Source organism: Saccopteryx leptura, chromosome 5, assembly GCF_036850995.1.
Source record: "Saccopteryx leptura isolate mSacLep1 chromosome 5, mSacLep1_pri_phased_curated, whole genome shotgun sequence".
NCBI classification, from domain to species: Eukaryota; Metazoa; Chordata; class Mammalia; order Chiroptera; family Emballonuridae; genus Saccopteryx; species Saccopteryx leptura.
In genome coordinates this window covers 177,022,268-177,042,892 of record NC_089507.1, presented here as the reverse complement: position 1 = coordinate 177,042,892, position 20,625 = coordinate 177,022,268, and the positions used below count along the sequence as shown (strand labels likewise).

Below are 20,625 nucleotides of genomic sequence, written 5' to 3'. Positions count from 1 at the left end.
CAAATCCAGTGCTGTTTTTTCTGGTTCATTCTGCAGTGGCTTCTGCAAGGCCCCGGGGCAGAGAGAAGCCATTTTACCATTAGTTGAACCTATCCTAGCCCATTCAGAATAATGAATAGAATTTGGCCGCCTCAGACAAACTCATACAATTTGTCTTTGATTCTTAAAAACTAGGTTCAACTAAATTGTTTCTTGTTTTTACAGTACCTAAAAAGGGGCAGTTCAAAAAATACTTTGCATGCATTTGAAAAGTAGTAACATCATAGGAAGAATTTAAGAAACTTATTTCTACATAGTAGAAAATTTAGTATCTCTGTGTATTTTTTTCACATGTAAAACAATAATTTACCAGTATCATCAAATAAACAATCAGTGATCAAATATTTTTTTAACCATTGTTTTGTTTGTCTGTTTGTTTTTTTTAATTAGTAGCCCAATTATGCCTTTGCTTTGTATTTGGTTTATATGTCTCTTAAGTACAGTGACCATATAATTTATTATCTAAACTAGGAAACTTTGATAACAAAAGGGAATCCTATTAATAATTTTACTGAGACAACAAACCTACACCTGAATTGTCATAGATGAATTGAGATATCTGGTCACTGCTTTTTTTTTAATTATGTAAAAAATACCTAACACTAAATTTACTGTCTTAACTATTTTTAAATATATAGTCAGTAGTGTTAAGTATATTCATATTTTTGTGCAGTAGATCTCTAGAAATTTTCATCTTGCAATAATGAAGTACTTGATCCACTAAACACTAATACCTCCTTTTCACCTAGCCATTGGCAATCACTTTCCACTTTCTGTCTCTATGATTTTGACCACTTTTGGTACTTTATATGAATGGAATCATACAATATTGGCTTATTTCACTTAGCATAATGTCCTCAGGGTTTATTCCTGAGGCATAATATTCTAGTGTGTGTGTGTGTGCGCGCGCGCCAAATTTTCTTTATCCATTCAACCATTGATGGACATGTGGGTTGCTTCTACCTCTTTGCTATTGTGAATAATGCTGATGAACACAGGTGTGCCAGTTACTCTTTGAGATCCTGTTTTCATTTTTGTGGATATGTAACCAGAATTGGGATTGCTGGATCATATGGTAATTCTATTTTTTTTTAAGTGAGAGGAAGGGAGATAGTGAGACAGACTCCCACATGCGCCCTGACCAGGATACACCTGGCAATGCCCATCTGGGGCCGATGCTCGAATCAACTGAGCTATTTTTAGCTCCTGAAGCTGACACACTCGGACCAACCGAGCTATCCTCAGTGCCCGGGACCACACTCGAACCAATTGAGCCACTGGCTGTGGGAGGGGAAAAGGGAGAGGGGGGGGAGAAGAAGATGGTCACTTTTCTTGTGTCCCCTGACCGGGAATCAGACCTGGGAAGCCCATACGCCAGGCCAACACTTGATCCACTGAGACAACCAGCCAGGGCCGGAAATTCTGTTTTTAATTTGTTGAGAAAGCTCTGTTCTATTTTCCATAGTGTCTGTACCATTTATTGTTCCAACTAACAGTACACAAGGGTTCCAACTTATTCACATTCTCAACCACACTTGTTACTTTCTGGGTTTTTAAATATATACATAGTGGCTATCCTGATGGGTATTAGGTGATAACTCATTGTGGTTTTCATTTACATTTCCCTAATGTTAATGATTTTGAATATCTTCATGTGCTTATTCGCCATTTATATATCTTTAGAGAAATGTCTATTTGAGTCCTTTACCTATCTTTTAATCAAGGTTATTTATCTTTTGTTATTATCAAGCTATATAAGTTCCTTATATGTTCTGATTATTAACCCTTATCTAATATATTATTTCAATTATTTTCCCCCATGCGTAGGTTATCTTTCACTCTGTTTATTGTTTCCTTTGACAAGCAATTTAAGTTTGATTTAGTCCTATTTTTTTGTTTTTTTAATTTGTTGACTGTGCTTTTGGTACCTAAGAAACCATTGCCAAATCCACTGTCCTGAAGCTTTTATCCTGTTTTCTTCTAAGAATGTAATAGTTTTACATCTTACATTTAATTCTGTAATCATTTTTGAGTTGATGTTTCTGAATGGTGTCAAGTAAGGGTCTAACTTCTTTCTTTCTCATGTAGATATACAGTTATCTGTACCTTTTTTGTAATCTTTATAGAAACAAAAGCCTACCAGTTGCTGAAGCAGTCTACCCTTCAGGATAATGCAAATCAAACTGAAGACAGATTCCAGAAGGATGCTTCTGTGTCACACCTGTCAGGTAAGGAAGGGCAGATTCAGCACTTGAAATGTTCAGGAAAGGGTGATCATTCTTTTGATGGTTTGTGGAGTTTGTAACAAACTGTCACCTGGTCAGAATGAGCCAGTACTTTTTCAATCATTAATGAACTGGAGTTTGGAAAAGTCTCCCTTCCTGGATATGTGCTGGCCCCTCATCAAGGTGGTAGTGCTTTGCAGACCCTTGGATCCTACTTGTGTGTGTTCTAATAGTAACTCATTACTAAGTACCTCAGGAGACACTCTACATTTTTCTTCTTTCCACATCTTCCAACTTCTTAATCATCACTGGCAGCAGCAGCATCCTAGGGCACCCTCCCTCACCAGAATTTTGGGATATTTGAGGTTTTTTATTTGAAAAGACTAAACCCCAGTAAAAAACTAGTTTAAGCTTAACTGTAGTTTCTTCAATCGAGGATATTTCTTTTAAGTGTAATTTTTTCTGTTTTCTTATACTATTTTATTATTGTATTTTTATTATTTTTTGGTGTTTTTATTTTATTACACCCTTTTTTAGTATAAGTCACCTCAGTTCCCTTTGTGAAAGTAAATAGACTAATCCAGAAGCAAGTGCACTTTGACATAAAGCACTGTGCTATAATTTCACCTTTCAGAATGAACAATATCTTAGCATCACATAACTCCCTGTCTGTATTCTGATTTCCCAATTGTCTCAAAGATGTGTTCACCAGACAGACAGAGTTTTGAGGGACACACTTATGGTTCATCGGACTTGTCTTTGAAGAGCTATTTCCTAGATATTAATGTTAGAATCAGTTGCTACAAAGTTATTTTGGTTGTTTTGAGGAGTCAGGGAGCCACTGCAGGTTCTGCACCCAGCACTGTGCCTGTTAAAGAACACCACGGAGGGCTGGTGGTGTGGATGGTGCTGGGTATTTGAATTCTGCAATCATGAGACATTGTAGTTTGTCGAGATATAAAGCAAGGCCTCTGCTCCTAATGGAGGTCTTCATCACTTTGGAGAGATATAACACTTATGAGCCCTTAAATGTTTGCTTTTAATCACCTTCACATTTGTGTCACTGAATTCGAACCCAGGGGGATCTTAGAAAGTATTTATCCAGCCCCCTCATTTTACAAATGAGGCCCCAGGAGGGTGATATCCCTTCCTGAGCATTATGGCTGGTTAGTAGATATAACATAGTTTGGAAGATGACTCCACAAATTTGTTTTTGGTAAGTATGCTTTAGATGGAGAATTGGACAGGTTCAAAGGATGAGTAAATCTGATATAAATTATAGTCCATTGGATATGAACCAAAATTATAGTACTATTAATATATTAGTAATTAACATATTTTTCTTAATTTATAAATGAAGCGATACTTTACAGGTTTTGTAGTCAAGCACCCCTAGATTTAGTCTTCTCACTCCTCACTCAAACTTAAACCATGCACTTTGCAAGACTCCAAAATTTTCACCATTGGGATCTTAGAAGTGGTTTTAATAGTGTTGGCTGTCATTGCAGCTACATACTGCCTCTGGTATTTATTTTACATTTGATCATGCATTTATTTTTCATTCTAATTCTCACTCTGACCCTAGGGACTTCTCTGAGCCCCAGAAAGAAGCAGGAAGTAGGCTGGGAAGGCAGAGGGAAATGGGAGCCAAGTGCCCATTAAACTTCACAGAGCTGCTTCAGGCCATGTTGGGATGTGCGCTCAGAACTCACGGCCACCCCCAGATCTAACTATTGAAGCAGTGCATGTTTCAGTTACTCTCTGCATCAGATATCTTAGGTCTTCGTCTCTGGACCTGTCTCTAAAGAAAACCATATAAACCTTGTGCCTTTGTTTTCACACCTGAAATGACCTGGTCCTGTTAAGCACGTACAGACCCTGTTCAAGCTGAACATGGACATGTTTTAGCAAGAGAATCATTCTGCTGCAGAGGCTATATGCAGGCAAGCAGATTACAGTTTAGGAACAGCAAATTCCCTCCGAGGTGCCTGTGCACTCTATGTGTGATCTTGGGCAACTGCCAGTTAAGACTCAGACTTACGCCTGACCAGTGGTGGCGCAGTGGATAAACTGTCAGCCCGGAACACTGAAGTTGCTAGTTTGACACCTGAGGTCTCCAGCTTAAGCCCGGGGTTGCCTGTCCCATCCCCAGTCAAGGCACATGCAAAGAGCAGTCAGTGCACAACTAAGTGGAGCAACGAGTTGATGCTTCTCCCTCTCTCTCCCTCACCCCCTCTCAAAATAGAAACAAAAATCAGACTTGTAACAGACACATCCAAGGCTGAGAGGCACAGGTGAGGAATGGCCCTGCAAGCTGGGGCCTCAGGGTTTTTCCCAGCTCCAGGGAAAGAGGTGGATTGCTCATCTTCCCCATCAACTTTTCTAGGCTGGTTAGAGCTGGTGCTTAGTGGAGAGTCAGTCTCACCTCTACAAGATGGATCAATAGAGGAATTGGCAGAGGGACTTAAAGGTGGGTGGTGTGGCCACCTGCCATCAAGGAGTGTCATTTATTTCTGAGACTTGGTTCCTAGCACCCATTATCTTGGTGCCTGTGTTATAACAATGTGAATCATCGAGAGCTTGATGCCATAGCTGAGACCCATGTGCTTACATGTGCATGTGCATCTTGGTAATTTAAGATGTTGTTCTTTGAATTTTATTTTTTACTTTTTGTGGGTTCTTGTGTATCACTGGCACTCCCTCCCCACTTCCTTTCAGTATTCTACCAACATGTTATCCCTTGTCTCGGAGGCACCCTTGCTTTCCGCAGCTTGGACAGCATCTTCCTCTGTTGATGTTTGTTTTCCCAAAGTGATTGTTAGGTCCCTCTTTCTTCAGCAGTCCGCTGCAGCATGGAGGCTGACGCTCCTCTCCTGTTTGTGCCTGTCACAGGTTTGAACATTGGCAGTGGTGCACTGAAGACAAAGACAACGAACAAAATCACTTTGGAAGGTAGTTTTTCATCTTGCAAAGGAAGTCCTTTGTCAAGGTAAAGTCATGAAAGCCTTTCTGAATAGTGGCAACAAGATGAGAAATGTCACTATGCAATGAATCAAACCTAAGCTTCATATTATTTTGTCATGTGACTTGATGGAAGGTTATAGTTTGGGTTTTTGTTTATATAAAATAACAGTGAAAGTTTAGTCTACCTTTGAAAATATTTGCACCAGAGCCAAGTATTGTTTTGCAGCTGTTGTTTCCTTGGTTTAAGGTTCAATTGACACCTCAGTGAACCACAAATTAGCATCTACAGCTGCTCGAAGTAGGGCTGCTTAGAGACCACACAATGGGAAAGGGCAGAGAGAAACAGGGGCCTTAAAGGAAATAAGTGGCCTGTTTCTTCTTTCTGAGACAGCTGATATAGAGACTAGCAGTTGCTGGGTATTTGTGTTTGTACTTTTCTTTTTTAACTCACTATCGGGGCTACATTATACTTTCCTTTTCTAATACTTTCTTATTTTCCATAAAAAAACAAAAGTTATTTTTTCACGTGTTGAACTGTAGCACTTGTATGGTTTTCTAGCAATGAAAAGTGAACTGTGCTGGATTTGTCAGCAACGTGAAATACTGGTCACGCAGTGGCACTGAGTCACTTAGGAGCAATTTATAGGTGCGAACAGAAACAATCATCTGATGAAATACCTTCCTTTTTGGCTTGGGGATAAATATTTAAAACAGAAGTTTCCTTTTGTAGTAACATGTCTTTTAAAAAGTTCTTCAGATGATTGCATTACATTTGAATAAACTGTTTACCTCAGTGAAATTTTAAAACAGAAACTTTACATTTCTAGTGTCCCATAAGATAAAATAATTAGATCCAAAAACAGTATTTTTAAATGAAAAAAAAATCCTTTTTTTATTTATATTTTGAAAAATATTACAATATTTTTAACACCTGGAATATAAAATAAGATTGATTTTCTGAAATTGAAGTCTTGCTTTTAGAAACCTAAAGAGTTCAATTTTAGGGAATTATTTATCGGAAATTATTATCTTTAATATCTGGGTTTTCATCCATGTTTTTGAAAGCAGTGAGAGAGGAAGAGTATTAAAGTATTATATTTTTATGATTATACTATAAATTCAATTCTAAAAGGCAAATTTTACAGGTAGTTTTTAGGGCTTAATGTTACCATGTGGCATAATAATACATGCGTTTAATTTTTAAAGATGGTTAGAACTGTTTGTTTTTATTATATTTTATTTATTTTGAGTTGAATTTATTCGGGTGTCACTAGTTTACATAATTATACAGGTTTCAGGTATATTTTTATTTATATTTTAGAAGCATTAAAAATTTGACTCTTTTTAAACTTTATCTGTATTCAGGTAATTTTTAAATACATTCAGAAAGCAGTTGGAGGACATTTTCTCAGCCTGATCATTTCATGTCATATACCTTTATTTCATTATAAAACCAAACATTTTTCTTCTTCAGTTTGAGGCAGGGGCCTTTTGTTATTCCTGTTGTTTCTGCGTGAAATTAATTTTCTAAATAAATTACAATTAATCATATCACCCCTTTAATTAAAAACAAAGTCTTCAAGGAAGCCATGGTTGTGATCCAGTGAGGAAAAGGTCTGGGTGCCGAGTACTGGGTTGGATCTTTCTGGTTTTGTTCTTGTGCTGGCTTGGGTGTTGTTCCTGTGCCACCGGGCCTTGGAGAGCCCCATTTTGCTGTTTGTGCCTGGACTCACTGAAATTTCTTAGAGGCTTACATTTAAAGATTCCACTTACTGCAGTCACTCCTCGTGCTTTATTGCTTTTACAAGTGGTCTCGAAACCAGTACTTGAGAATAAACATAACAGTGCAGTGCTGCTGTAGCACTTTTAAAAATTCTTCTTTGCTCTATTTTGTCAGTGAGCTGATGAGCAACCTCAAAAAAAAAAAAAAAAAAAATCCTGCTGGACCTAAAAAAAAAAAAAGGCTTCCTCTGATGTCCTAGAGACAATAATTATGATGTGCCAGTTAAGCCCAAACCACAGCTGAGGGATTTTACTTTAAAGCAGCAGCTTGGGCGCAAAAATACATTTATAGCTCTTTGTCTGCACCTCATTATGTGTGAGTCTGATTCATTAAGTAATTGGTTTGCAGTTGTTTACATGAGTATTAAGGCCTTCTTTTCAGCCGCCTTTGAGAGATACATTGTGCAAATGTTGCCTGCTATGAATGCAGAATGAGGGCCAGAGGGTCCGTCCTATTGGCTAAACAGTGCACTCTGTTGAAAAGCCAGAGAAAGGGATTGGGTGCTGCTTTGCATAGCAATGGCTTTCTTAATAAGCGTTACAGATTAATACACACAAGCTATAAAAGATGCAAAGAGATACTCTTAGCACATTTATACATGCTCATTTCCTTGTGATGGTGGTGGGGTCCGGGGCTTTCATATTCCGTTTTCCAGAGCAGCAGCTTCAGTGCACGAGCCGTAATAGAATCCGATGTTTATTGTATTATAAATCACAGGCAAGCAGGCAGATCGGCAACAGTTTATTATTAAAGATTCTTTCAGTGTAAATCTTTTTCTACCATTGTATTTGCTTCAGCAAAATCATTTTGTGGTTGAGTGGGGATGAAAGGCATAATGTACGAAGGAGTGAGTCCTAATAGGAAGCCGTTCTCCAAGTAAAGACCACTTGTTCCCTTTTGTTCAAGGGTGCATGCCAGAGCTTCCTCTCTGCAGACATTGTCTTGCTTTACCTTCCCCAGGAAGCGGTTTTCACTCTCCTGGTCCAATTCATTCAATGGAGAGTATATTTTAACAGCCTGTCGTGTAACTTCAGTGTACTGGTTGGATCAAGATAACGTTTTACCAAAAGAAAAAAAAATGTGTGCTTACAACATAATTGCCTGGGGGAAAGGTAACAGAGGTCACCCAACCATCAGCAGGCACCCTGGCAGGGCCTCCGTGGGTGGCATTCTGTGCCAGCCCTGCAGCCACGGGAGCGGCCAGTGGAGGGCGCCACACTGCAGCTGATGTTCTGGTGGGGCTGTGGTATCTCCTTGCCTGGCCACTGTGCCATTTCCTCCTGGGGTGGTAGGAGGATCACAGAGAAATAAAAATAAGGTTTTCCTGACGTCCTTTAGGTTCTCATGTAAAAGCCCCCATCTCCATCTTTGGCTTAATAAATCTGCATTCTCCTTAAATTCTACTGAATTAGTAGCTTCAAAAACAATCCCCATGCTTTTCATCATAAATGAATGTACTTTACTTTTTTCTACACAGACCACGAAAGAACAATTGCTTGATTAGCTGAAGGGAAGGAGTTAGTTACAAGTTGGCCCCAGGCAGCTAAAAAATTGCATCTTCTGCAGGGCCCCTGGTTAACCATCAGGGGGCGCTCAGACTTTGTTGAATTTGACTCTCAGACTTTGGTCTGACTCTAAAACTTAAAATTAGTGTTTACAGAGTTTGTTGGCATACTCACTAGGATTTTTCTTTTTGGAATATTTCTGCCTTTCATTTTTCAGAAACATGTCCAGTTTGAGGAAAATTGTAGCTGAAGATGCTGTGTGAGACATTTCATTACTGATTTTTAACTAACATTCAAAATCACTGAAAATTACAGAATTCAGAGTCTAGATATCACAAATTCTCATAAATTAGTTATTCTCGGGCTTGCAGCAAGACCCTAGAACCGAAAGGACATGTCCCGCTGGAGCCTTTCCTCGTTGTCCCCAATACCATAGAGCACGTTCTTGGCAGGGCATTCAGAGTCATATTGCCAAACTCAACTGACGTGGCCTCAAAGTCACAATAACTTGGGTAGTTTGTTAATGGGCTATGAATATATTTTTCTTTTAAAAAATAGATATATATGTATATATATACCATGAGGTTAAGAGTCAGAGTGTTACTAACATTAGGACATCCCCCAGGTCTGCTGTGTTCCAAATTCCTCCTCCTTCCAAATTCCTCCTCCCTATAAGCCAAGAATGAGTGTCCGACACCCCAGCCAGGGCTACCTATGCTGCTGCCAGTAGGAGTTCCGTGGCCTACACCTCCTCAAGCACCAAGTGGCAGACACTCTGCAGCGCCCTCCCAGCCTCCCCCAGGTCCCTGTGCTCACAGGTGGGACGTGAGTCACTTCCTCACACAGCATGTATGTCCTGTGTGCTGACCCGTATGCCTACCCCCTTGCTGGGATGCTGCTGCCTGCTCTCACCTGACTGGCGCCTGCTAGATTATCCAGGCTTCACTTTCAACCTTCACAGAGTTTCCTAAGCAGAGGCTCTGGCCCGGTGGCTCTTTCTTTTATCCCCTGAACTCCTCACTGAGGTTTGGGGGCTTTTCTCCATCACCAGTGCTCAATAACCATTGGAGTTCCTGAGTGAGTGATCCTCAGTATGTAGCTCCACCATTCACTCAGAGGTCACTTCTTTATAAAAACCAGTTGCACAACTGCCCTCACCTCTGCACTGCCTTACATACCATAGCTGCAGAATCACATACTTCATAGACTTATCTGCATGCGTGTATGGGAGAGGGGGAGGTTTATATACACGTTTTCAAAAAGAGACTCTTGCAGTCATCTTTGATGCCTCCATCTCTGCACATGCACTCTGCATTCACAGTCTGCAGGAAGCAGGGCCTGGGTGAGCGCACAGAGTGTCTGCCGTACTGGGTTTCTTACCTGACTGCCTCCCTGTGCCGGTTGCAGGGTGTCTGGCTCCTGGCCCTGAACTCAATGAGAGCTTGTGGGCTCTTGGTACATGTTGCGATCTGGAATGTTACCCCCCAACCCCACTGCCCCAAGTCTCAGCCCACCCACAACTGTCCTTTCTGGCCTGTGTCACAGTTATCTTGGTGTCCTTCTCTGCGGAGGCATGAGAGCCCCGCGGCAGAGGTCAAGTGTGCCCTGGCTACTGCTGCAGCGGCCTCGCCCGGGCCTCAATGCACAGTGTCATCGGTGGTCCTCACTGCTGCGGCCCCAGCCCGGAGCCCGATGCACAGTGTCATCGGTGGTTCTCACTGCTGCGGCCCCAGCCCGGAGCCCGATGCACAGTGTCATCGGTGGTCCTCACTGCTGCGGCCCCAGCCCGGAGCCCGATGCACAGTGTCATCGGTGGTCCTCACTGCTGCGGCCCCAGCCCGGAGCCCGATGCACAGTGTCATCGGTGGTTCTCACTGCTGCGGCCCCAGCCCGGAGCCCGATGCACAGTGTCATCGGTGGTTCTCACTGCTGCGGCCCCAGCCCGGAGCCCGATGCACAGTGTCATCGGTGGTCCTCACTGCTGAGGCCCCAGCCCGGAGCCCGATGCACAGTGTCATCGGTGGTTCTCACTGCTGCGGCCCCAGCCCGGAGCCCGATGCACAGTGTCATCGGTGGTCCTCACTGCTGCGGCCCCAGCCCAGAGCCCGATGCACAGTGTCATCGGTGGTCCTCACTGCTGCGGCCCCAGCCCGGAGCCCGATGCACAGTGTCATCGGTGGTCCTCACTGCTGCGGCCCCAGCCCGATGCACAGTGTCATCGGTGGTCCTCACTGCTGCGGCCCCAGCCCGATGCACAGTGTCATCGGTGGTCCTCACTGCTGCGGCCCCAGCCCGATGCACAGTGTCATCGGTGGTCCTCACTGCTGCGGCCCCAGCCTGGAGCCCGATGCTCAGTGTCATCGGTGGTCCTCACTGCTGCGGCCCCAGCCCGATGCACAGTGTCATCGGTGGTCCTCACTGCTGCGGTCCCAGCCCGATGCACAGTGTCATCGGTGGTCCTCACTGCTGCGGCCCCAGCCCGATGCACAGTGTCATCTGTGGTCCTCACTGCTGCGGCCCCAGCCCGATGCACAGTGTCATCGGTGGTCCTCACTGCTGCGGCCCCAGCCCAGAGCCCGATGCACAGTGTCATCAGTGGTCCTCACTGCTGCGGCCCCAGCCCGGAGCCCGGTGCACAGTGTCATCGGTGGTCCTCACTGCTGCGGCCCCAGCCCGGAGCCCGGTGCACAGTGTCATCGGTGGTCCTCACTGCTGCGGCCCCAGCCCGGAGCCCGGTGCACAGTGTCATTGGTGGTCCTCACTGCTGTGGCCCCAGCCCAGAACCCGATGCACAGTGTCATCGGTGGTCCTCACTGCTGAGGCCCCAGCCCAGAACCCGATGCACAGTGTCATCGGTGGTCCTCACTGCTGAGGCCCCAGCCCAGAACCCGATGCACAGTGTCATCGGTGGTCCTCACTGCTGAGGCCCCAGCCCAGAACCCGATGCACAGTGTCATCGGTGGTCCTCACTGCTGAGGCCCCAGCTCGATGCACAGTGTCATCAGTGGTCCTCACTGCTGCGGCCCCAGCCCGATGGACAGTGTCATCGGTGGTCCTCACTGCTGCGGCCCCAGCCCGGAGCCCGGTGCACAATGTCATCAGTGATCCTCGCGTGAGTAAGGAAGAGACAAACCACTGCTTCTGGACCACCTGCTGGAAGCATTTCTCTGTCCGCCCCACCCTCACTGCTCCTCCGCCGGACTCCTCCAGGAGGACACGTACATCGTGGGTCTGTTTCCTCCTCTCAATCTGTCCCCAAACCTCACACTGGCTTGGCCCCCTGTGCCTGAGTGTTTGTCACGTCTACTTGGAACCCACGAAGCTAAAGCAAATGCATGCCTTTGTTCAGCCAAAGGTCTAAACAGTGCCACAGTGCTGCTTTCCGAAGCTTGCTGTGCACGGACTCTGGCCAGGCTCTGGTCATTAGAACGCTGCAACGAGACGCTACCCCTCGTTTTACAAACAAGAACATGGATGCTTAGAAAGGTAGGAAACTTGCCCGGAGCCATGTGGTGGGCAGAGCTGAGCAATGGGAGTAGAGACTGTCTGGCCCTAGAGCTGACCCTGGTCCAGCTTCTGAAAGCAACTCCCACAAGTCACACACTGGGACAGGGACCATTTATTTCCATCTACCCAAGTTTCCCTAACACTACTGTTTTACCCCTTCTCGCAAATCCCCGTGGAGACAGATGTTTGCAACCTGTGCATTTTGCGTGCTGGGGAAAATATTTTGATCTACTTCTGCCCACCACCAAGCCGTCTGTGTGTCTTAGAACATATCCGTCTACCTCTCTGGGCTCCCTGCTCATACAATGAAGGCACTGGGTTCCTAATCCATAAATATTCTGCTCTAATGTAATAGTGGATTACATTCTTAGAGACCTGTAGATTTTACCAATCTCATTTTTGCCTCTACTTGCTGGCTCCACCAAACAAAACAATACTTGCAGATGTCCTGCCATCTAATTTTGTATTTATGTCAACTATTTCTAGTAGTATTAGCCGTTTGTTCAAATGAAATGGGCAGTTGACACTCATAATTTTCACTGTTTTCATTACTATCCTCTGTCCTGATTACATACACAGGAATTCATTCTGCACCAGGTGCTGAGCTTAGAATAAAACCTGTTCTATAAGACCCTGGCCAACCTTAGTTAAGTTTAGCAAGGATGAGAAAAGATGTATCTGCGGTGTCTTACCGGAAAATGATTTATTTTTCATTAAGACCTCCGGTCTAACTGTCACCTTTTAGGGGGAAATGCCAAGTCTGCTACCTTGGACTCCAGGAGTTACCCATGAGAGACAGTACCAGGAAAGTGGCCACCTGGTTTGCCCCTGGCCAGCATGTTGGCCCGCTGGCAGCAGGCTGGGCAGACTGCAGTCTGGGCCAGGTCCCGGCCACTGCCTGGTTCTGTGCACCTGCAGGCTTACAGTAGTTTTTACATTTTAAATGATTGGGGAAAGTCTAAAGAAAAATGCTGCAGACACTTGACAATGATAGGAAATTCAAGTTTCAATGTCTGTAAATGAGTTTCATTGAAAATAACCATGTCCATTCATTCACACCCTGTCCACGGCCATTTCATGCTGCAGCCACAGAGCTGAATATTGTCACCAAGACCCAATGGCACACACCACCTGAACCATTTACCCTCGGCTCTTCACAGCAACCCTTGCCAAGCCCTGCCGCAAAGCACAGGACAGCAGGAGTGTCGGCCCAGCTGAGGAGTGTGCGGACCAAGTCCCATGCCTGCACCCTAACTCGCATTGCTTATGTTTTCAGAAGTGATTTTGTTTTTGTTCTTCTCTCATTTATGATAGGAGCTAAATAATTGTCTCTGAACAGCACACCACAGAGAGCTCTCACACCATCCCCTTTGGACTTGTCTTAGCTTTACACATTAGCTGTGACCTAGAGAAAGAAATGTTGCCTCTAAGAATTGTGTACAATACGCATTAGCCATGAATGGCAGTGTCACACTGCCTAGCAGAAATGGCTTCTCAGAGGGAGACAGCATTCCCCCATTGTTGTGAGGATGGCACAGGACACTTCTGACAGCACCCTCCACCTTTCTCAGTAGGCAAACTACATGCACTTCATTCTGAAGCATGTTTCTTGTAGAGAATAATGATTCTGAACTCACACAATAAGTAGAAATATGCAAATGAATAATGTATCATTAAATAATGACTGGGTGCCTTTAAGCAGGGCCCCATCCTTAGTGAGGTTCCTATATCATCCCACACATACTCACTGAGCCCCTACTGAGGGCACAGCAGCCGGCTACCCAGCTGAGCTGACACAGGCATGTGGCTGCCAGCGTGGGGCTGACAGGCCCGATATCACCTGTTGGTCAGTTAACAACTAGGAGTGAGACGGCAACTTTGATGAGCTCGCAGGTTGGAGGGTGGGGTTGGTGATGGGATGGGGCAGGCACAGGGTCCAGTGAGTTTGGGGCATCAGCCTCAGAGGCGCTGTTCAGTTAGTTCTGCTAAAAGCTGAGGGAGCCATTGAAGAGTTTAAGCAAGGATGAGGAGTGAACAGATTTGTGTTTCAAAAAGCTCACTCTTGCCACTAAATGGAAAAGGGAGATGTGGTGTCACTAGGCAGGGGACACAAAGGTTAAAAAATAAGGTCCAGGCAAGAGACACTGGTTTTGTTGACCAGCGGGTGTCACACACAGGGAGAGTGTGGACTTTGGGGAGAGTAGGGGTGGGTTGGCGGGACCAAGGGCTGAGTGGGCGTGGGAGCACAGAGGAGCGGGGCCAGCTCAGACCGGACCAGGGGCTGGGGTGCCATTGGCTGAGACAGGAGAAGGAGCTGGTGCAGGGACTCTGGGAGGTTCGTGAATTTGGCAATGGATGGGTGTGTTCACCGTGAGGGCCTTTGAGCTAGCAACTAAGCATCGGACATATGTCCGGCACATATGTCAACAGATCCTGGCTGCCACGGATCTGTTCCCACGGCCTTCTGCTTCTCGGTCCCAGCCTGTGAAGCCCTGTCCATCTTTCATGGCAGAGTCCAGAGGCTCCTAGCTTCCTTGAGGATTGGCAGCCGCCCGTCTCCTGCCTGTGACTCAGTTCTCGCAGCCCGCAGCACTCTTGCTCTCTCCCACACGGCTCTCACTATTGGGCCACCGCGGACAAGCTAGCCCCTCTTTCCACCCTACTTGTGCTTTATGAGCCATCAACCCTCCAGCTCCTAGTCCAGTGACTTCGCGAAATGGGAGGTAGGGAAATAGTAGATACAACCCACAGTTGTATTTGATGTAAGGTGGGTTTTTTAGTGTACCATATCAGTGCCCTCCTTACTGGCAGTCTCTGTGGTTGTAAGCACAGGACCCTTTCAGAGGGTCATGGAGCCATCCACTCTTCATGGAGGAAAGGCCACAGGCCACTCATTGGTCATAGCAAATAAACAGGCACCAAGTATAAAAGGAGCAGTAGCATATACTGAGCCTAGAAGACGATACCTTAGTGGAACTTGTTTTGCTGAAGAAACAAAAATCTAAATCATGACAGCTATGACAAAAGGTGGATTTTCAAGCCTTGGGTTAACCAAAACTTGACCCAAAGGGAAGAAGATGAGTTCACAGGTGTTGTGCTCAGGAGCCCGGGTCCTGGCTGCGGGCAGAGCTGTGGCAGTGCACGCGGAGTCTGTCTTAGCGCTCTTCCCATCCGAGAGGATGGTTTCTGTCTCAGTGAAATAGCCTGTCTGTCCAAGTGTGTGCGAGGACTTTGGCAAAAACACGAGAAAACAAATCAAAATGACAAGCTATAAGTGAAATAGCCTGTCTGTCCAAGTGTGTGCGAGGACTTTGGCAAAAACACGAGAAAACAAATCAAAATGGCAAGCTATAAATGAGAACAGTTTCTTGTTTAATATCTCCTTTGACCATTCAGTATTTTTAAAGAGAAAACAGGTCCCTAATAGAGTTGCTTGTGCTAAAGCCTATTATATCAAACCTTGACTCCCTGCAGTTTCAATCTTCTCCAGAAGTGTAATATTAATGAATCAGTCTGGAATTTTCTGGTTAGTATCAGTGAGGTAGTCTGTCACAGGGTTCTCTCCATGAACCAAGGGAATCTGAAGCAGTTTGCCTGAGCAGACCCTGCCTGCCCCAAAGGGAGATGACACTGCCTGAAGCAATCCTTTCTTTGCTTTTGCTGGTAACTTTCTCGTCCAGCCAGGTTCTGCCTGTAATAGCCTTCCACCTGGCACTGCTTTCTGGGTTCCCCTCTGCCTGCTTGAGGGGATGCTGCCCAATCCCTTCCTTGTTCAGAAAAGCCAATTAGAGCTTCAGATGTACTCGGTGGAAGTTTTGTTCTTTAACAGTATTAGCCTTAAAGAATTTAAGTATAATTCAAAAATTGAATGATGCTCCCAAAGGGGACTTTTAAATTCATTAAAGTTGCAAAAGCTCTTGAAAAGGAGCACTGAGGATGGCATGTCCCCCGAGCCAGTTTCCAGTTTTGTTGGCTTTTGGGAAGCACACTGCTAGGTACTCGATGCCAGACGCTGGCATTTTTACACCTGTGTGCACGGAGACCTAAACTCGGTTTCTAGGAGACGTGCATTTTTCTCAACCACATGTTAATGTGTTTCGGGAAACAGTTCATTTTGCACTCCTCTGTTAAACTGTTAAGTGCTGATTTCACTGGCTTGAGAAGATAAGTATTTTAACTTCCTGCCCACTTCTCCTAGCACCCCGACACCTTGAACTCCCTACTCGAGGTGTTTCTCTTCAGTTTGTCTGCAGGTGCTGAAGCTCTGCAGTCCCCGTCTCCCGGAGACTGCCACGAGTCGCCTCTCCTCCTGGCCCGCTCCCCTCCCCCTCCAGCAGCAGCCCGCAGCGTGGGGGCGCCTCAGCCTGCCTGCGGAGCCCGCACCCTCACCGGGACTGGAGGGCGGGGGGCGGACACAGCGATGCTGTGGCATAAGGACCCTCCACCAAAGCATCAGCAGCACCTCTGGCCACAGCAGTCCTGACATTTTCCTTTTGCTTTTAAAAGTTGGGGAGGGATAGCCCTGGCCGGTTGGCTCAGCGGTAGAGCGTCGGCCTGACGTGCGGGGAACCGGGGTTCGACTCCCGGCCAGGGCACATAGGGGAAGCGCCCATTTGCTTATCCACTCCCTCCCCCTCCTTCCTCTCTGTCTCTCTCTTCCCCTCCCGAAGCCAAGGCTCCATTGGAGCAAAGATGGCCCGGGCGCTGGGGATGGCTCCTTGGCCTCTGCCCCAGGCACTAGAGTGGCTCTGGTCACGGCAGAGCGATGCCCCGGAGGGGCAGAGCATCGCCCCCTGGTGGACAGAGCATCGCCCCTGGTGGGCGTGCCGGGTGGATCCCAGTCGGGCGCATGCGGAAGTCTGTCTGACAGTCTCTCCCCATTTCCAGTTTCAGGAAAAAAAAAAAAAAAGTTGGGGAGGGATAACAATAAAATAAAAGTTGGAGGGTAAAGGTAAAATTTCTGGCCTTTCAGTGAATCATTTGTGCTTCTTCCCTAAAGTGCTCATGGTAAAAATATTAGTCTGATTATCTTCTTTTTAGAAACTTGGGTTATTTCTTTAACAGGAATGAAGACAAAAAGAAACTACCTACCAACTTAACATCTAAAGGTAAGAGAAGTAACAGAACACCAGACTTTCATTTTGTTTTGACCAAAAGAATTGTTTGTAAAAAAAGAATTATTTGTAAAAAAAAAGAATTGTTTGTGACGTGTGTGTGTGTGTGTGTGTGTGTGTGTGTAAGGGCTGTGTAGCACACCTGTGCTCACAGGGCAGCCTTGCAGCTCTCCTGGGGTGATGTCTCTGAGGAGATTGGAGGACTTCGGTGACAGGCATGACCTGAGAACACACGGGTGCCACAAGTCACAGCCACATAGCAGTTTAATTTGCAAGCATGAACATGCAGGGCGTCCTGACCTCCACATGGAAGTGATTACCAATGCCGGTATATTCTACCTGTGAAGTGTTTCTAGCCTCTGTCCCCATCCTCACTATTAATGCCTGACAATACCCACTGCTCAAGACATGACAGGCCTCTTGCAGAAGACTCACACTGACTTTTTCATATCCAACTCTTCCCCAACTCCTGACTGTCCTCCACCTGCCCACCAGCATCTAAAACCTCATTTAACCTTCCTACCTTCCAGATGAAGAACTGCCAATGCCTTCTCTACCCCCTGGACGAAGTCTGTAACTTTCTCCCTTGGTAGTCTGGCCCCATCCCTACTTTTCAGCCCCGTTCTTCCCAAAGTCTTGTCCTCTTTGGGTCCAATCAGAACCAGCTTTTTTTTCAGATACACCACACTTGTACCTCTGTGCCTTTGCTCAAGTTATTCCTTCTGTATAATGTTCCTTTTTTTTCCTCTCAGCCTAGTGGGCTCCTATTCATCCTTCAACACCCAGCTTACAAGGGGAATCTAACCCTGCCTTCACTCTAACACTGGCATATTTCCTGCTGGTTCTGGGCTCTCCCTACCCCTGTCTCCTTAAACCCATTCCAGTGGACTGTAATTGACAGCATGGGTTTGAGTCAGACCGCCTGGGTGGGACTCCTGGCTTGACCACCCACTAACACTGATTTGGCCAGTGACAACCTCCTACAGCCTCGATTTGATCAGTAAAACAAAAACATTAATACTTACTGGGTTGGTGGAAGGATTAAATGGGGTTATATATATGAAGTCATCACAGAGCTGACGGGTCGTGCCAGGTAGATATTGGTAGTTATGGCAGTTGTCAGTGTAGCAGACAGTATGCACCACCACATCCTGTCTAGTCACTTTGGAGGTCACCACAACAGTTCACTGACATGCCCTTGGCCTTCTGTATCAGGCAGCTGTGTGTCTCCACCTGAGGGCTGTGCCTGGCCCCCGAGTAGAGAAAGCTCCTGTGAGAAAGCCCAAATGCCAGGGGTTGATGCCCTGGTTAAGAACAACCCTCAACCAATGAGACATGGGAGTTGGTGGATGTCGCGTGGTGACAACAGTGAGCTACTTGGAGACCAGATGACATGCTCCAAGGGGCTGAGGGGAGGCATCAACCAAAGGACTGAAGCCTCATCCCTAGCCTTACTCAGATATTTATTAGCCAGTACAGGTAACTCAAGGAAGCAGACAGCAGAAGTTTTCAGGGGGTGAAGTAAAGGACAAGGAGCATGCTGACTTCTAATCTGTTCTGAGAGCCTGAACAGTTTCTGTTATTGAATCTTATCCTGCTGTTTTGCTGTTGCCAGCATGCACTGTTTTCAGGATGGGTCAGAGAGGACCCTGGACTCTCCTCCACTCAGCCCTAGGGTGCCTCTCTATCTAATTCTTCGCAGCATATTCCTACAGGTGGATAAAAAGTCTCACTTCCTTATGTTTCTTTGGGACCATTTGAGAAAAGTTCTGCAGTCTTTCGGAGGGCCCGTGCAGGACTGAGCCCCTGCTGTCACCCTGCCAGGCCTGCTCATGAATGCCCTGCATGTCTTCCTCTCGTCCATGTCACTCTCCCAGTCTCCCAGTTTCCTAGTCTCCCAAGCCTATCATTCCCAGGATTACCTCCAAAGAAACCATGTGTATCCAAACCTCTGTGTCAGTGTAAACCTATTCCTCCACCATGTCTCCCCTTCTCCTCTCTGTTTTTGTGAAGAACAGAGGGAGAAGCAGGGAGAGAGGCAACTGAGTGAGGAGGTATATCAGACCTGATAAGACACCCAGGTAACCCTGATTCTGTGTTAACCCAATTCTGCTGCCTAATCCTACAGTAGAGTTGGACACAACAGAAGGGAAAAGAAAATATTCTTCAAAGTGTTTTCCACAACAATACATAGAGCATACTGTGAAATAGGTAAATTTGTACAGTATTGACATGCATTCCGGGTGTGTCTGGTCAGACCATCACATGGTATTTGCATAGGCCTTTTGCAGACCAATATTTCAGTTACCCAGTCCAGCTGATTAAACTGGACTGATCAGAGTGCAGAGATGCTAAACAACTGTCTGATTTCTCTTCCAGCCTTCTGGGGTGAATCTGATGACAGTGACTCAGAAATTGAAGCTGCTTTACGTCCTAGAAACCATAACACATCTGCTGATGATTTTGATGATTTTTATGACTAATAAGCTGTAACAGCTGTTGAAATAAAGTCTTTAAACAAATCAAGCACTGTCTTCACATGTGATTTCCAAAATAGACATGTCTTTTTAAGTTTTCTAATTGTTTAATATGAAATCTTGGGACCACATTGCTATTCCAGTGAAATTTTATGACACAATTATGAACTAGCATCTTCATTTTTCGGTATTATCAAAAAGCAAAGTAATGAATGCCATGCCCACCATTATTCAAATTGTTTTCTCATTAGAAATTGACAAGCTGATCCTAAAATTTATATGGAAATTCAAGGAACCCAGAATTATCAAAACAATTTTTTTTAACAGAGACAGAGAGAGGGTCAGAGAGAGGGATAGATAGGGACAGACAGACAAGAATGGAGAGAGATGAGAAGCATCCATCATTATTTTTTTGTTGTGACACTTTAGTTATTCATTGATTGTTTTCTCATATGTGCCTTGACTGTGGGGCTACAGCAGACTGAGCAACCCCTTGCTCAAGCCAGCGACCTTGAGTCCAAGTTGGTGAGCTTCTGCTCAAATCAGATGAGCCCATGCTCAAGCTGGCGACTTGGGGTCTCAAACCTGGGTCCTCCGCATCCCAGTCCAACGCTCTATCCACTGCACTACTGCCTGGTCAGGCCAAAACAATTTTGAAAAAGAAAAGTTAAAGTACTCATATTTCCCAATTTTTAAACTTTCTAAAAACCTGCAGTGTGGTGCTGGCACAGACAGATAGATCAATGAAATATTGATTTATATATAATCTAGAATTGGTCAGCCAAAGATAAACCCTCACATTTATGGTCAATTAATTTTCAGCACGTGTGCCAAGACCATTCAGTGGGGAAAGTTTGGTGTCTTTAACAGATGGTGCTGGGACAAATGGATACTTTTATGCAAGAGAATGAAGTTGGATCCCTACCTCACACTGTAAACAAAAATTAATATGGATATCTCCTCTGGCTAGGGAAATAAATAAACAAATGGGACTACATCAAACTACTGTAA

General features: G+C 45.3%; 1 protein-coding gene across 1 annotated transcript in view; it reads left to right on the top strand.

Annotated features, from left to right (window-relative positions):
• Positions 1-19,659, top strand: part of KIZ (kizuna centrosomal protein) — a 131,135-nt gene extending 111,476 nt beyond the window's left edge. Inside the window, exons 11-14 of the mRNA XM_066386976.1 lie at positions 2,166-2,267; positions 5,157-5,253; positions 17,088-17,131; positions 19,517-19,659. Of these exons, the coding sequence (XP_066243073.1) occupies positions 2,166-2,267; positions 5,157-5,253; positions 17,088-17,131; positions 19,517-19,620 (347 nt within the window). The 3' untranslated portion in view covers positions 19,621-19,659. The remainder of the gene's footprint in view (positions 1-2,165; positions 2,268-5,156; positions 5,254-17,087; positions 17,132-19,516) is intronic.
• Positions 19,660-20,625: the final 966 nt, after the last annotated feature.